The 17,810-nt window shown below is 47.6% G+C and overlaps 1 protein-coding gene across 2 annotated transcripts in view; it reads right to left on the minus strand.

The window, feature by feature from the left end:
• Positions 1-7,170, minus strand: part of LOC134502924 (PH and SEC7 domain-containing protein 4-like) — a 28,023-nt gene extending 20,853 nt beyond the window's left edge. Inside the window, exons 1-3 of one of the 2 annotated variants that reach the window (XM_063311452.1) lie at positions 6,976-7,170; positions 1,200-2,377; positions 480-537 (exon numbers count right to left, since the gene is read on the minus strand). In XM_063311452.1, the coding sequence (XP_063167522.1) occupies positions 480-537; positions 1,200-2,198 (1,057 nt within the window). In that variant the 5' untranslated portion in view covers positions 2,199-2,377; positions 6,976-7,170. Of the gene's footprint in view, positions 1-479; positions 538-1,199; positions 2,791-6,975 lie in introns of those variants that run through there. The other variant, XM_063311451.1, reaches the window with a different exon arrangement.
• Positions 7,171-17,810: the final 10,640 nt, after the last annotated feature.

Below are 17,810 nucleotides of genomic sequence, written 5' to 3' on the forward strand. Positions count from 1 at the left end.
CACGTGAGCCATCAGGATCTAGCTGGAGCCTCAGCAGAGAAGCTGCTCCACGCTTGTTCCCATGTTGGAAACCAACAAACTGAAACTTGGGAACAGCCCCTTCCTCTCCAAACTACAATATTTATAAGCTTAAAGTAAAAAAAAAATGCATTGACACAGCAAGGAAAGGGCCCTGCAAACCTATTGTGAGCATCAGGTTCTCAGAATTAGATAAATTATTGCTTTGGGTAATTCCGAATCTAGAAATGACGAGACCTGGCTCTAGCCCCTATAGAAAAATGATTTCCCACAGCCTTGAAGAATCCACTTCCGTGAAACAACTATCCTGCACTCAGCAGCAGGAGTAAGCGAAACATCAAGCCTGTGCATAGCCAAGAGCCCGTGCCTCCATCCCTGTTCCCCGCGCAGTTCAGAAGGCTTTCGGGGGGGGGGGGCAGAGCATTGTCCGATGCTCTTAGGAAGTTCAGCGCAGGACTCACCTGGAGCAACGCTTCCCAGAACATCTCTTTGAAGGGGATCCAGAAAACAGCCCTGAGCCTGGAAGATAAATCTTGGTAGTCATGAAAGGCTGAGGCAGCTGACAACATGAAAAGCTGCTCTGATCCCCACATGCCCTGCCTTCCTATCCATTTCCATCAGGAGTGACTTTCAAGCATCTCCCAAGAACTGATGGAGGAGCAATGGCTGCACATCAGCAATAGGACAGAGTCAGCCCAGCACAGTGCAAACGGAGCACCGCAGACTGTTCTGATGCTGTTTTGTTAAAGGCAAGGACCCAGCTCCATGGAAGGTCTTACCTTACACCATTTACCAGGTAACCGCTCAAGCGGCCGCCTCTAGTCTGCCTTCAGAAGCTGTCCTTCTGCTGTCTCTGGGTCTCAAGGATTTCCAAGACAAGAGATCAAACATCTGGTGGCTGATACGAAGGCCAGCCCTAGCAGTGGCCTGCTTCAGCCAGCAACACTGATAGTTAGCCAAAACAAGAGAGCGCTTTGGTTTGGGCAACAAGGGCTCTTGCAGGCCCAGAGTTCTTATCCTGGCCCTGAGCAGCTGGGGGAATGCATTCTTTTGTTGGAGAAGACTAAACCTAAATACGAATTAAAGCTCCAACTAAGTTCACGTAAAACCATAGCAGACAAGGTAGGAGATGGATGCTCATGAGTCCTATTACACAGAAGCAGCAGCAGGACACCTCTTACCTTTGAATTCTCTGCCAAAGAGCACGTACTTTCAAGATCTCTTTCTGTGATCACCAAAGGAGACAAGGAACGATAGTGGGACACATAGCTTGGAAAAGAGCAAGGGGATATGTCCTCGTTAGCATCACATACAGGAAAAGAATTCCTGGCCACAGGGCTTATTGCCACATTTGCCTGGTAAAACAAGTCACCATCATGGTTTCCAGAATCCACTTCACTCTTAAAAATTTTCTTGTGATTCTCAGTGGAAGTTTCTCCCTCTGGTTGTTCCCACATGACTTGTCCTTCAAAAGTTCTGGTTAAGTGAGGACTTTCCTGAAAGAGTGGGTTATTAAAAAATAAGTATTCAACCTCCTCCTCCTCCTCTTCACTTTCTTCCTCCTCCTGGTTGTCTAAATTCTCTTCTGGCTCCTCCCCACTATCACTGTCCAGGCACAAAGGTTCACTGATGGTGGCTGAGTCCACGGACACGACAGTCACTGGCATGTTTTTAGAGTTCATACTGGGAGTCTTCAGAGGTTCTTTCTGCTTATCTATCTCTCCTTGAAGGTCTAAGACACACATCTGAGCTTGTAAGATACCAGCCCAAAAAACAGCTTGGGTAGCATCACTATTGTACTTATCCTGACTTTTCAGGCTTTTTATCAGCTCAAGAGGCTGTCCAAATCTCTCAGAGAAGTCCAAGCTTTCTGAAACAGGGTGGCCCACTTCAGGGTGCAATACTTCAAAATGATTCTGAGTTAACACTGAAATAGGCTTTTCAGGGGGTATTTCAGTCCTGCAGTGAACACCCTCCAACCTATCCTGTACAGGACACAAAGAAGAAGGGGGGGTAATATTTTCAGCCTGGCAAGTTTCAGAAAATGCAAGCAGATCCCAAGTCCGATTCAAGCGCTCTCCAGGGTCAGAGCTCAATTCCTTTTTTCTGTCATCAGACAGCATGTCCATCAAGTCTGGAGCACTGGAGGCTTCAGAGTACTCCATCCTAGCATTTACCATGAAAACTTCCAGAGAAGCAATTAGGGTTCTGGTCCGATTTTCAATGGGCTGAGAAACGTGGGTCTTCTAAAAGCAATATCCATGGTACTCTTGCTTGGCTTGCAAAAGAGAAAGTAGAAATATACGTTCTGGATAACACTCCCTCCAGAGGAATAATTTCATTGTCTGCTTCTTACTTTCTATAAAGAGAAGTAATACAGAAATATTTTAAACATATAAATAATTAAACAGATCAATGGAAAAAAAGTCAAAAGACTGCCAAATCTCCCCTGCTGGAGAATCAGCCCCTGGATGCCTGTATAGACTCCCGCAGATGCCATCAAAGGAGTAGCTAGTACATCTGCATTTTGCACAAGAAGATTTAGGAAATTATCACAGCAGGTATAAGCAGATGGTTACATTTGAATCTATGAACTCTAAGAAACGGAAAGAGCAAGGAAACCAAGTGGCTACTAAAGAACCATGATGCATGTTCTCTGGACTGTCTCTCTCCTTCATGGCACTCTGGTCTTAGGACCCCCATCATCAAGCAAGAATCAAAGCAGTGAGGCTAAAGTAATATTTAAATGATGGTGGGTAGAGAACTCAACTAGGTTATTGTGGTTGCTTCCAGTACACACCACCAGCAGATAGTGGCTTAGTTACCGGGATCCCCACACTGCTGAAATCCAAGAGGGTTGGCTAAATGGCTAAACTAGGGGAAGCCAAACAAGAAAAAACATATTAGATCATTCAACTCAAACTTCCTTACATTCAAATTCAGCTGCTGTCTTTTTTTAAGCTACTGGAAAAAGCAGTAGAAAAGCAAAGTTATTACATACTTTGTACCACAACAGACAAAGCAATGGAGATGTGAGATGCACAGATCTCTATATGTTCTGTATATCAGAATACTTCTTAAAATGTACTCAGCCACATTATTTAATTATAATGCATTTATTTTATTTATTTACTTACAGTAATCTGTGTATCACTGACTCCACATGGACTCTCAGAATATGGTGGTTTAGCCAAAAAAACCTGCAAGATTTTCCCTAATTATGGAACAAATTAAAAAATGGTCCTGGGAAAAAACCCAGACATCTCTATCCAGCAGCATGTTCCTTCCCTGCTTCTCTCAACTGCTAAGAGACAAAGACAAGAGACATCCCCTCACAGCCAACTGTAGTATTGCAAGAGCACAACTCATCTACGCTCTGGCTTTGGGCTCAGGACAAGAGCACAGGAGGCCTGCTAAAGCCTACTTTTTCTCTGTTCTCAGGCAGAGATTCTGCCTAGCAGTGAAAAAGACACAGAGAAAGGGCACCCATGTTCTAGAAGACAATGTCACAGCAAATGGAGAGACCCAGGCACTGAATGTGATTGGAATCCATAGAAGCCGATTATGCCTCATCCGACAATGCTCACAACAGGGATCAGCAGCCTCCAGGCCACCAGCCTGACCCACCAGGCACGGGGTCTAAGGAGAAAGCCCTTCACTGTCACCATTAAATGGCTTCCTTGGCAGTTTGGCCAGTACACCACTTTCCCCAACAAGGACGGCAGGCGGGAGCTCTGCAGCCATCGCCAATTTGTCATCCACACACTTTGCCCGTGCTGGAGTCCCCTGAGATCACCCAACTCTGCAAAACAGGGACGAGGCTGAACTTGCCTCAAGGCAGGAGTTATTTCCCCAGCTCTTCTGTCCGGGTTAGGGATCAGCTAGGAGTTTGTGTTTAGGTGTGTTTCTCAATGGATCACCTTTTCCCTGCTGACCAAGAGAAGCCAAGCCTAGCTCAGAGCCAAGTCAAGGCCGATTCAGTAGGAAATGGCACTCTGCTTTATAGCAGAGTACAACAGAGGTTGGGTCCAAAATCTATGCAAAATATTGTGGCAAAGTCCCTGACAGTATCACTTTCCCCCCCAGAACGGAATATATCTAGCTATTCTGAATTTAATTTTGGAGGAGCGAATGCTGAGGGTAATTATAAATTTAAAAAAGGAGTATTAGGTATGTTCGCCACCCTGAGCTATTTATAAAAATAATAATAAAGGTGGGATAATTTTTTTTTAAAATAATAATAAATGCTTCAGTGGGTGAAATTACTATAGGGCAAACAGGTTCAAAAGAAAGTCAACTGGTTGTGAGCAACCTGGGGCAGAAGGTAAATTGAATAATAGAAGGGCGAGGAGCAGTAGAAACAGGAAATTGTCTCTCTTAGCTTTCATTCTAGTAATAGCTTATGTATTTTACCATTCTTAGACACTGCCACATCTCAGCAAACCTCCCAGTGGTTTTTAATCCTTCCCTTAAAAGAACACAGCAGCAATGAACCAGCACCAGCCCCTGAATTAAGGGCCCTCTAACCCAGCGTCCTGAGGCATGGCATCTGGGCACGTTTCCGGGGACAAGCGGTTCCCGAAGGAGAGAGATTGCCCTCCCCCCTTATGGCTTCAGAATGGCGGCACTTCGGCACCCAGCCAAGCCCTTTCAAGGCCGCCCCAGCCTGGCTCTTGCACCAGCAGTGGAAAGGGCCCCGGGGGCCACCTGGCCCCTCTTGCCCAGCCCGTGGCTCCTCTGTCCCCGACTTCCTTGAAAGGGCCAGACCACCCTGAGACCCAGGTTCCAGTCCTCCCTCACCTACTTGCTCAGCCCCACTGCCTCCTGGCCGGCAGGTGCGGGTGACCATCCATAGCCCCTGCTGCCTCCTGCAGGGAAGGCAGGTGATTAAGTACAGGGACAGATGCCCTTTCTTAGAAGGGACAGTCCTTTATTTCAGAAAGCTGTCCTTTAGATGTATTTATTTTTTAAAAACTCACTTTTGTTCTTTCTTTTGTTCATTTAACTTTCACTGCACACATGGTACCCCTTAATGCACAGTCTTTTGCATTCATGTGAAAACTATGGAAACTGTCTTTTTAAAATGAATTTACATATCCTGTTCGATTTTAGAGGTTTTTATTAGAAAGTGCATTATTAGTAGTTTTTCTTGGTTTTGCTCTTGAATTTTCCTTTGTAAAGCAAAGTTGTGAACACAAACAATTTTTTTTATCCTGACGAACCTCCTTCAGGTGTGTCCTTCACTTTTTCCCAGGAAAAGACGGTCGCCTAGCTGTAACTCGGACGAGTAAAGAAACGAGCCACAGGCGCGGCAGGCCCTTCACCTCGGAGGACGTAGGAAGCCTCCCCGCCATTCAGGGGACCTGGGACGGCAGGGCCCCAAGGCGGGCGCCGGCGAGCCCGTCCGCACGCGAAAGCCCAGCGGACGCCCTTCCGAGGGCCACGCCGAGCCCAGGGCGGAATGTGCCCGGCCCCCGGCGGCCCCTCGGCAGGTCCGACTCCAGAGGGAGCCACTTTCCGTGGAGCGGCCCTGGGAGGCGCTCCCACGAGCGGCCGCGGCTCTGGCCATCCCCGAGGCCGGTCCGGCGGAGGCGCGGCTCTTCCCTCCGGACGCCCCGCCGGCCCGGCAGCCGGGAGGGAAAGGAGGAGCGGCCGGCGCCCTTCCCCGACGCGCTCCTCCTCGGGAAAGCCCACCCGGGCGGACCCCCGCCACGCCGGCCCAGCCACTTACCTGTGCGGGCCCTGTGCCGCCGCCACGCGGGCGGCAGCACTTCCGGCCTCCGCGCCGCCCGAGCACAAGGCCCGCCTCGCCCGGGAAGGCGGCTCCGCGGCCCCGCTCCCGCCGCCCGAAGCCGAGCCGCCGCCTCCCGGGCTGGGCCAGGGTCCCGCGGAGCCTCGGGCCCGCCGCCCCGGTTCCCCGGGGTCCGCCCTCGGCCCGCCCGGCAGTCCGCTCGGGGCCAGGTCGTGGCGGAGACCCCGGGGTGGGGACCCCCGTGTCTCCCCGCCGGGGCTGGCGGCGGGGCGGGGGTCCTGCCCCCCAGCAGAACCGGCCCCCCGCCACAAGACCCGCCGCCCACCAGCCCAGCCGGTACCGAAGGGGGCGCCGGTACCGAGGGTGAGGGGTCACCACGTGCTCCCCCAGGCCCGGGACGCTTCCCGAGCAAGGGTGGTGGGGCAGACCCACCATTTCAGGCCAGGGAGCGGGTTCAGTTTCTCTCCTCTTTTTTCCCCTGGCTTGGAACGGGAGCTGTAGGCCAGTTTTACCAGAGCCCCTGGCAGAGCAAAGTCGGTTGTCAACCCCAAAGTACAGGGGGGACGCTGGGAGGGGGAAACGGGGATGGCAGCAGGTCACCCACCAAGGGGAAAATGGAGTTGGAAGGGCTGCAGGTACATGCTCCTGCTAAATAGCATCCTCCCTTGGAGGTGCAAACGGAGGAGCAGGGGGGCTTCCCGCTTTCTATGGGCCTGACTTGTACATTTTTTTATCCTGGGAGAGGCAGAGCCGCAACTGGGGTGGGGGGGCAAGTGGGGCATGTGCCCTGGGCGCCATGCTGGGGGGGGGGGCGCCAAAATGACAAAATAGTATTTGTATTTGTATTTAAAATCAGTTTTATTAATTTATAATAGAATAATAAAATTTGCTAACACCTCCCTCACCAATCCATGGGGGGGCGGAATCTGTGTTTGCCCCAGGTGACACAGACCCTAGTTGTGGGCCTGGGGAGAGGGTGGTCATTGGCTCTTGGCCCCTCATTTTAGGAGTTCTGCGCAGGGCAGAATTGGGACCCCACCTTGTTGCTGCACTGGACTAGGCGTCCCTCCCATCCCTTACGGCTGTGATTCTACAAGGGGTCCTACCCGTGGCTTCCAGTATCTAAGCTCTGAGGAGGCGTCTGGCTGGGGTGCCAGAGCCGTGAGCCTTCCCACAGGGTTCCCGCCAGTCTCCTCCTTGCTTACCTCCCGTTGGGCCCTTCATCCTCCCCTTGCTGACGCCTGAGCAACCGTCCCAAGGATCCAGCACTGCTCCCCAAGAGCCACTGGTGGGGACAGGAACAGATGCTGCTCAGTCATTTGCTTTTTCACATGATTTTGCAAGACAGCCTGACTCAGGGCCACCAGCTCTGGGACGCCGATCTCTCTCTGGAATGGACGAGTCCTCCAACTTCCCCCAGAAGACAAACAAACAAAGGGGCCGAGAAGCTCTCCGTCTTGCAAAACGCTGAGCAAATGAAGAAGCACCGCTTTGCCTCTTGCACAGGCTGCAGGGTTGCATCTGAACCGGAACTTGCAGGCCTTGGGGGAGCAGCGCAAACCGCATGGCCTGGCTGCCGGCTGCCTGAACCACTTTTATTTAAACGGGGGCTGTGCAGTGGAGAGGAGCCAGAAGCCCAAGCAGGACCAGCCTCAGAAGCAGGGCAAGGGAGGCAAGGCGGGGGCCAGGTCCCCCCGTTTAAGGCAATTTCCTTCCATTAATACCAAGGAAAACTAGCACGGTGCATACTTTGAAAATTATCTGGAAGAGCTGCTTCAAAATGTTGCAAAGTAGCGCCTCCGATTCCCCAACCCTCACAGGGGTCCCTCCTTAAAGTGCGAACCTAAAAGAAAAGCAGCTGTTTAAATGAGCTGCAGTGCTCACAACCCTGCTTGTTCTGAAGTATCTCTTCCAAATCTTTTTCAAAGCACACAAAGTTTTACTAGGCAAGCCTTGAACAAAGTCCAAAGCGATTCAGTAAAAATTGGCATGAAAGTGGTTACCAGCGTCAATGGTACTGATGGTCCCCACAAGACCAACTTATTTATTAAGCACAATGTCTGGGGCCCGCAAAAATGTTTAATCTTTTTTTAAATCAGAAAGAATAAAAATGGAGTAGAAGTTACTGACTTTCATGCCTTTTGATAAGAAACAGACAAGAAACATTTGAACATCTAACCAAATATCTTATTTGTAACTGCAGGTGTAGCATGAATACTAAAATTTAGTAACTTTGATGATAGGCGATAGATAGAATTAATTGGCAACAATAATTACAAAAAATACATATATTATTTACTATTCCCTATTTCTCTGTAAAAATATAAAAATACTGAACGTTGTATGAAATACAAATACTGTTATTTTTATGGAGAGGGGGGTCCATGAAGGCAGAAGTGCCTAGGGCCCACAAAAATCAAAATATGGCTCTGGAGGTCTAACAGGTCTAGGGGGGCACACTACTTGCACCCGTGTCCCAACAAAAGCAATCAGCACCCAGTGCCACTTTGGTGCCACGCTCAGGCCTAACCATTACTGAAGATGATCTGTAGTCTGCTGCTTCAAGGAAGCTCTGCAGCTGCATCCGCACCAAAAGTTGGAGATGGGACAGTTACCAAAATCCAATCTAAGCAGGAGCACTTAAGGGGGTGTCATGGAAAATTCAGAAGAAAGCACAATACAGAAAGACATAACCAACTTACTCAGTTAAGGAGAATGAATGTTGGAGGGTCCCCTGATGGAGGATGGAACGTTGGGGTTCCTCAGCTTGTTAACTGTGTTGCAGTTCAAGCATCAAAACATCCCAGAAGGATTGTGTGCAAAACAGATTAAAATAAATGAGTGCCTTGAAGGAATCCTATCTGCAAATAAATTATTCAGCCTGATGCATAATTGAGATCTTTGGTGACTGATGACCTCTGCCACAGGGTTTGCATGGAAGTAAACTCTGAAGGTTCTTCAGCTGTCCTGCAGAGGACTGGGTTGATGGCCAATCCTTTTTCCAAAACCTGGATTGCCATTTTTTCCCCAATAAATTACACTAAATACAGGTACCTGGGAGCATTTATGCTCAACTCATCTGTGTGGGACACATTTTCCATGCAGGATGTGGGGAGAGACTGTCCCTCTCTTTTTCGTACACTCCAATTCCTGAGACCAGCATGAAGAAGGCGGCGGCAGTGGAGGCCTTTCCATGCTTGCCTCCATTGAGTACATTTCTCTGTGCAGAAGGAAGGTGACAAAATAATTCCCAGGCTGCCATCTCTGGCAGGGAGAAAGGCTTTTTGTGTTAACTCTTTCCCCTCTTTCACAAGGAAAATTTTCGGGAGGGCAGGACTTTATGGAGGTAGCTTGCTCTCTGTTGAAGGCTTGCCCCAGTCTCCCAACATCACCCAGTTGCCAGGGGTGGTGGGGTGGTAAGATAAAAGAGAGAGGAGGGGAAGCACATTCAGACTTGCACAGTTCTGTTACTATAGCCATTCTAATAGAAGTAATTTTAGGCCTGTGTGGCGTCTATTTCTTGATCTGGTCTGCTGTGTAAGGCCGACAGGAGAGTGAGCGGTGGCTGTGGCCAGGAGGGCCTTCGCACAAATCGTGTGTGCCAATTGCACCTATTCCTGGATTGGGAGCCTTAGCCACAGTCAGTCATGCCCTAGTTACTTCTCTTTTAAATGACTGCAACGCTCTGTACATGTGGCTGTTCTTGAGAACTACCTGGAAGCTATATTTGGTCGAGTACAGCAGTGCAAGTAACTATGGATGCTGTAACACCACTGCGCGAGCTTCCTATAAGATTCCAAGTACTATTCAAGGTGTTGGTTATCACCTATAAAGCCCTTCATGACACAGGGCCATCTGTCTACAATTGTCTCTGCTTAGCCTGTTGGATCCAGCAGAATGGGCTCGCTTCAAGTTCCTTCCATGACACACTGCCACCTAGTGGGACTGAGGGCCCGTACCTCCTGCTGCAAGTGCCGGCCCTACAGGACATATTTCCCTTGAGGTCTGGAAGACCCTGCCCCTTCTGCCAGGGCCTAAAAACCTGGCTCTTCCCCCAAGTGCTGGGCCAGACTGCCTTGAAAGAGGTGGTGTGCACCCCATTTTCAAGAAATTATTGTTGGACTCTGTAATTTTAGATAATTTTCACCCAGTCTCCAACTTCTTTTTTTGAGTGAGGTTGTAGAGAAGGTGATTGGGCCTCAGCTCCAGAAGAAATTGATTATCTAGACCCATTTCATTCAGATGGCTGACTGAATAATTTAAAAAGATGGGGAAAAAATTACCCATATTCCACATTGGTGAGATTAGAATGTTTTTTTCCATCTTAAATTACTGAAATGCTGCCTATTTTTATTTACTTTTAAACACAGGAAGGCACAGTTGACGTATCCATTTCAAATACAGTTTTCTCCTTTTGAAGGAAAAGCATTTGGAACCAATATTTCAAAGGAGTCCTTTCAAATGTCAGAAGAGGGACATTTGAGGAGACAATGAATTTTGTAACCTAGCTCTGAATGCAGTCAGAAATACCGGAATGTTAGGGTGGAGCTGATCAGAAAAAAAAGTTACTTACATGATTTGGGAAACTGATCAGAAAAAAATCAGAATGTACAGGCTTATTGTAAACATGTTTATTTCCTTGCTACAAACATTCTTGCAAAACCAAACATAGCAGTAAACACCCAAACACTAGGCAGGATGCTGGGTGGGGCTGAAAATGCCCCTTCAGAGTGTTAGGATGGTCACACCCATTAGAGGTCAAGAAGATAGAAGGAATCTGGTCATCCAGCTGTGTCATGTCACACTCCTTTATTTTTTGTGGATGAATCAGCAAGAAGTTGAAAGATGAATGTATTGGCTGAACCTCCTGAAAAATTGCATGAATGAGGAAGGAGGACCACATGAAAGAAAGCCTTGTTTGGAAGTACCTGGTGAGATGCCGAACATAATCCCAAACCCTGAATTATGTAATGAAAATACCACTGCATTTAGGCAATCCAACTGGCTCAATCTTTTGCTCCCTAGACTTACTCCTGTGTGTCACTGGCACGTGACTGCAGGTTTACTTGGAAAATGGCCATTTTCTGAACCTTCCTAGCCATGGTCAAGGAGGCTGGGAGGCTATCACCTGCCACTTGCCATTTGTTCCCTTTCCATGGAAGGGAGGGAGGGAGATGCAATGGCATGATTAGGATTTGCACCACCACAAACAGCCCCAATCCTTTCATCCCCCCCTTTCCCCCCCTCCCTACCCACCTACCTACTTCTATAACTTACATGGTACTCCAATTCCAGAGACCTACAGTATTATCAGAAAATTAAAACTAGAAATCAGTTAATAAATCCATCTGAACTGCCACTATTCAGGGTAACATGATCAATAAACCAAGGAACTTCTGTAGATTGGTGACTAGGGAGATGCCACCCAGGAATAATCCTGTTTCTTCCCTCCCCAGGAGGCATAAGTTGAAGTCCCCCAGAATCGAGGGCTAGGGAATCCAACACCCACCCTGTCATGAGGTCAAGCAGCTCAGATGGGAATGAAGCTGTGCAGCAGTTACAGTAGCAACACATCTAACATCTGTTAAACATAACCTCACAAACCGTACTCTCGATCACCTGCTGAGTCTCCACCTCCTCTGCTGTAGACTGTGGCTGAGGCAGCACCTGAAGCCCAGATATGCATATCTCTGAGAGGGGATCACCTCCCTGTCACCCGTCCAGGTCTTGGTGATACATACCAGGTCTCTCATCCAAGTTTGAGCTGTGGATGAAGACAGGTTTATTACAGGCAAACTTGGCAGTAAGAGCATCAGTTGAAGCCCAAGGTACACTGTACTCTTACTATCTGGCTCCAAAGGCAAGGTGAGAGGCCTCCCATCTCCCTCTGCTGTCACATCTGCTATGTGATCTCCTCTTTACCCCTTTCTGCCCTCTCCATTTGTCCTCCCTTCCCACAATTTGTGAGGACAATAGGGGTGACCCCAGGATCTTGCTGCTTTTTTCAAAGCAACATCTCACCATTTCACAAGCTCTGTCCCTGTGATGACTGCAACACTCTATTACCATTAAATCCAATTCATAGGCAAATACAGTAGAAATCTTTTAATGGAAGAAGTGTACAGAATGGTGAAAAAAGTTGTGAATGAATATTCCCACGCTTTGTCTAACTTAAACAGCCCAATGAGTACAAGATCCCCCTCCCTCGCTCTGGTATGCAGCCCCCCTTTCCCTCAGTTCGTGCCAGTCTCTTGCAGGTGTCTGCAACGGCTCAGCCAGTTGACCTTGGGCATGAGAGATAGTCCAAACATGATGTCTTCTCACTCCTGACTGTTCCCCCTCTCCTCTACTGACTCGCAAGGTCTGACACATGTTGACTTCATTCATGCATGCGAGTCCAATCAGATGTTCTGGGAACATTTGATTGGGGAGCATGATATACTGCCCACCTGAAAAAAAAACCTACACAAACAATTAAAGCAGTATAATACAATGGTTAGGATTAGTAGCGAGTTAAAGGTTAAAGTTTAGGTTAGGGTACTTAGTGTAGAATTTCTTGACTAAAGCAGGTGCATTTACATGGTGACTATAAACCTATTCATGATCGGGGAAATGTTTCCAATGAATCAGATACTGCAAGACCCCTGATGTTTCTGTGAATCTAAGATTTCTTTCACTTCAAAGTGTTGTTCACCGTCAATCATGATGGGGGTTGGTGTTGGTACTATAGGATGCCATCTGGGCATGTCTCGAGTGGGCTTCAGCAAGCTGTAATGGAAAACAGGGTGAATTCTTTTTAGATTGTGAGGAAGTTGCAATTGTGCCATGACTGGGTTGATAATTTTGGTAATAGGAAAGGGTCCAATGAACTTAGGGCTGAGTTTTTTCGAAGACTGTGTAGAACGTAGAAATTTTGTAGATAGAAAGACTTTATCCCCCACTTTCATGTGCCATTCAGGAGAAAGTTTTGGTCTGCAAATTTTTTATAAGTTTGTTGAGCCTCATGTAATGCTTGTTGAATGATTGGCCATGCCGAGGCAACTTTTTGACACCAATCTGCTGCAGAACAGTCCTTGGGGGTGGGGGGAACAGGCAGTTCAGGAATTGGAAGGAAATCCTGGCTGTTGACTATTTGGAACTGTGTGAGCCCTGTGCTTTGGTGAACTGCATTGTTGTACACCACTTCAGCAAAAGGAAGGAGGTCAACGCAATCATCCTGTTGGTAATTTATGTAACAGTGGATGAATTGCTCTAGAGTAGAATTTGCACATTCAGTTGATCTGTCCCTTTGGGGATGTGAGGCTGAGCTCAATGCCTGCTCAACACCAATTAATTTTAAAAATCATTTCCAAAGCTTTGAGGTAAATTGTATGCCGCGATCCAAAATCACACATTTAGGACACCCGTGTAGACAATACATGTGGTGCAGAAACAGCTTGCCAGTTGGGGAGCTGTAGAAATTTTGGAACAGGCACAAAGTGGGCTTGTTTGGAAAATAGATCAATCACTACCCAAATTATAGTTTTGTTTCTGCTCTCTGGTAAATCTACAATAAAATCCATGACAATTTGTTTCCAAGGTCTTTTAGGGTCAGCTACAGATTGTAAAAGTCCTTGAGGTTTCCCCCCTTTCCTTTTTGATCAAGCACAAGTGGGACAGGAAGAAATATATTCTTTAACGTCTTTACATAAAGTTGGCCACCAGAACTCCCTGTGAAGTAAATGTAATGTTTTGACAAAGCCAAAATGACCAGTGGATTTGTCATCATGACAGCATTGGAATATCTTAGCTCTTAAGGACTCGGGAATATAAAGCTTTCCAGCATAATACCAGAACCCATTTTGTTCAGTTAGGGCAGCTTTGTTACTTTGTAGCCAAATATCTGCTTGGAGAGCTGCCTGTACCCGTTGCTGTAAATCAGGCAGAACTTTCAGAGTGGCAGCCTGGCTCCGAGTTACTTCAGCCAGCTAGCCCAGGCTGCTTGTTTGAGAGTGCTTGGAGCCCCAATTGTTTGGAAGTGAATACAGTATCCACAACTTCTTTTTGTTGGCTGTTGTGCTGAGGAAGGCGAGAAAGAGCGTCAGCTAAGAAACTTTTCTTTCCTGGGACATAAGTTAACATGAAATTGAAACGGCTAAAGAATTGAGCCCATCTAAGCTGTTTGGCATTTAAACTCCTGGGGGTGCGTAAACTTGTACATTTTCATGGTCTGTCTATACTTCAAAGGGATTCTTAGATCCTTCCCACCAAGCTAACAGAGCTGTCTTAACTGCAAATGCCTTTCTCCCACACATGCCATCTGCGCTTTGCATCTGTGAATTTACATGACATGTAGGCACATGGATGTAACACCCTGGGGTCTTTTTGGAGCAAAACGGAACCGATTGCTTGATCTGATGCATCGGTTTGGATCACGAAGGGCTGTTCAGGCTCAGGATGTTTTAGAGTGGATTCAGCTGTGAAAAGGGCTTCCAACCATTCAAAGGCAGCTTGGCATTCATTATTCCAATTCAGTTTTGCCCCAGGGTTTGGAACTTTACGAGTCTCCCCTTTGCTCTTGGTTTTTAATGAATCAGTCAATGGCAATGAAATTTGTTCAAAATTGGGTATGAATTGGCGGTAGAAATTCGTGAACTCCAGTAAGCTTTGGAGTTGCTGCCATGTGCATGTGGGTTCCCACGCCACAATGTCCTTGATTTTTGCAGGATCCATTTCAATGCCCTTAGTGGATATCCTGTATCCCAAATAGTCCAGCTCTTTTTTTTAAACTCACACTTCGATAACTTACCACACAGTTGTGCCTCACGCAGCTTAGATAACACTTTCTTGACCAGGTTCACATGTTCCTGCTCATTTTTTGAGTAGATTAAGATGTCATCTACGTACACTAAGACCCCTTTGTATAGGAATTTGTGAAGCACTTCATTTATAAACTGCATGAACACTCCAGGAGCCAATCCGACTGATAAAACCTTGTATTGGTAAGACCCAAGAGGGCAATTGAAGGCAGCTTTCCATTCATCTCCTTCTCAAATGCGTATGTGGAAATATGCTTCCCTCAAGTCCAACTTTGTAAAGATTTTCCCTTTTGCCAGATGGGACAACATATCCTTCATTAGCGGCAGAGGGTATTGATTGTTGGTGCAAATGGCATTTAACCATTGCCCTTTTTTTGCTCTAAATAGGACAGGCGGTGCTAGAGGTGAGTTGGCTGGCTCGATAAATCCTTGGGCTAGGTTTTTATCAATGAATTCTCTGAGCACCTCCTTCTCAGTTTGGGACATAACATACATTTTTGGTTTGGGTAGTTTGGCATTTGGGTCGATCTCAATAGCACAGTCTGTTTTTCTGTGGGGTGGCAATTGGTCTGACTCTTTCTCATTGAAAACATCAGCAAACTCTCTGTACTGCCATGGGATCAAGGGGCAAGACTCATTGGTACATCCTGAATTAGTTTTAACCATAATGCCTGTAATTCCCCATCCTGGTTCCGTTTTTTTGCAAGAAAGCCCTTGGTAAAATCCATCTTTAAATTCCAAGCTTCCTGACTCCCATTCCACTACAGGTTTCCTGCTTTTAAGCCACGGTAGTCCCAAAATCAATGAATAGTTTGCTATAGGTGCCACTATGAACTGCAAAGTCTCTTTGTGGCTCCCTATTCGCATGGCTACAGTCTCTGTATAACATTCTACTGGTCCCCCATGGGCTGCGGAACCATCCAGCTGTGTAAACACTATAGGGTGCTTCAGCTTCCTGACTTTTAAGTCTAGCTCTGTTATTATAGCAAGGTGAATTAAACATCTGGTGCGCCCAGGTCCAACATGGCAACCAGATCACCTTTGCGTTTACTTCTTAAATTTTTCAATTGAACCCCCACCAGTGATGTCTGACATTCCTCACTTACCAAAGGAACTTTGTGCCCATCATCCTCCACCTGTCTGTTGGCGCCCTTCAAGGCAGGTGGGATCTGTTTCCCGCCGGCTGGGTTGTTTCATCTTCCAACTCCTTGCCAGAGTCCTCTGAGAGGAAAAACATTTCCTTCCTCCGAGCCGACGCCGTGGCTTCAGATCCCTTGCGTTTTATTGGGGGAGACTTTTAAGTTTTCCTTCCTGGCTTTGCACTGGCTGCAGATCCCACTTTAGGGCAATCTGAGGCTCGATGCCCATCTTTCCCACACTTGAAACAATCCCTTTTTGACTCAGCGCTCTTTTTCCTCATCCCAGGATCAACCTTGTTTTTTCCACAGCTGCCTGCAGGCTACTTGGGGCCCCGCTGTTTCTCCCCATTGCTTGGGCTCTCACTTGGCATCTAAATTGAAATTGCGTGTTCTCTACTTCTCCCGCCAAACCAATCCACTCTCTCACTGTGGCTGGATCTCCCTTTCCCAGCGCCCAGCGAAGCAGTTCGGGTTGTAAGCCCCCTTTAAAATAATCTACTTTGGTCGACTCTGACCACTCACTGATTTTTCCTGCCAGAGCCTTAAACTGTATAGCATATTCAGACACAGTTTTTGAACCCTGCCTGAGTTGCTGGAGTGCTGTTTTAGCTCTCATTTTCGCTAGTGGGTCTTTGAAACGTTCTCTGAGGGCGCTCATGAAATCATCCAGGTGCTGAAGTTCAGGAGCTTCAGCATCATGCAGCTGTACTAGCCAGTCAGCTGCTGGCCCCTTCAATCTGGAGCCTACTAGACTCACTTTAGAATACTCAGTGGGGAAGGTGTCCCCAAACGCGTCCATAAAAGCACTCACATTGGTCATGAAAAAGGACAATTGATGGGGATCCCCATTAAACGTAATGCGTAAATCCCAGCTTCCCACTCGGGGGGAAGGGAGACTTACGTGTCCTTCTAGGGGCTCTCCCCACGAAACCAAGGGTCTACTGCTTTTCTTGACTTGGGGGACTCTAGTCCTTTCCTTGGTGCCTGCTCAGGGGTAGACCTCCTTGAAGACAAGCTGGAAGCTGCTTCCATTTGCCGTATTGTCTCCATGGATGTTACTCGGGGTACGATGGTTTGTATCCTCTCCAGGGTGATCTCTCGGTCACTCTCTGAGTCATGGAGCCTGGCTGTCCGATCTTTCGATCGCACCTCAGTTGATTGGCGAGGGGGAGGGGTGATTTTGGTCCCTGTCCCATCTTGCCAGTCTTGTGGGCGTCATCGTTCATCACCCAGTGGTGTCCACTCCACTTCCTTGAGGTCCAGGTGACTGGACTGCTGAAGCCAGGACTCTCATGCTCCTGATCCTCTGGTAACATCCAGTGTAATTAGTTCCATGTCTATCTCCACCACACAGCTTTGGTTAGGTAAGGAGATTCCCACGGCTCCCCGTTTCTGAATCTCGATTCGATTCATCTCTCAGCTCCCTCTCCATCTGCCGAGTTGGATCTTCAGCTGTCGAATTTGCCATTGTGTAGATTTTGAACTCTCTTCTGGGTATGAGTGTCTCCAGGTAGAGTTCAATAAAATTTGATTCGCAACTTTGTGTGTTCTGGGAATGTTTGATCGGGGAGCTTGACAGTCCCCCAAACTCTGTGATCTCTCACCAAATTTCTAAGAGCATCTGGCTCCTATGGCACAGCAAACCACCAATGGCCTTGAACAGCCTGCCTGCTAATCCCAGCAGCAGCCTTGAACCTTCTTTCCTTCTTCTCTCAACACAACCCCTTCCTTGTCCTGCACTGACAGCGAGGTATGAGGGAGCTACTTTACCTGGTTTTTTTTTATTCCACTTATTCAGTTTATGATTTTTCCCCCAGCTGGCCCTTTGGTGTTACACTGAAAACAGTCTGTCTGAATCTTCTTCGTCATGCTCAGACACTCTGCTACATGCCACCACTCTGCCCTCCTTGCTTCTAATGTTCTCCGTTTGATTCCCCTTGCCTACTGTATTATTTCTCCTCCACTTTCAGGTTTTTCCTTGTTTGCCCGCCACTTCTTTCTGCCTCTTCTCATCACCTTCTCAATACTTACATTTGTCCACCTGACTTTCTTCTGCAAAAGGCTCATCAGCCTCCACCAGAACCGTCCTCAGCCTTCCTGACT

Source organism: Candoia aspera, chromosome 9 (genome assembly GCF_035149785.1).
Source record: "Candoia aspera isolate rCanAsp1 chromosome 9, rCanAsp1.hap2, whole genome shotgun sequence".
Taxonomy (NCBI): domain Eukaryota; kingdom Metazoa; phylum Chordata; class Lepidosauria; order Squamata; family Boidae; genus Candoia; species Candoia aspera.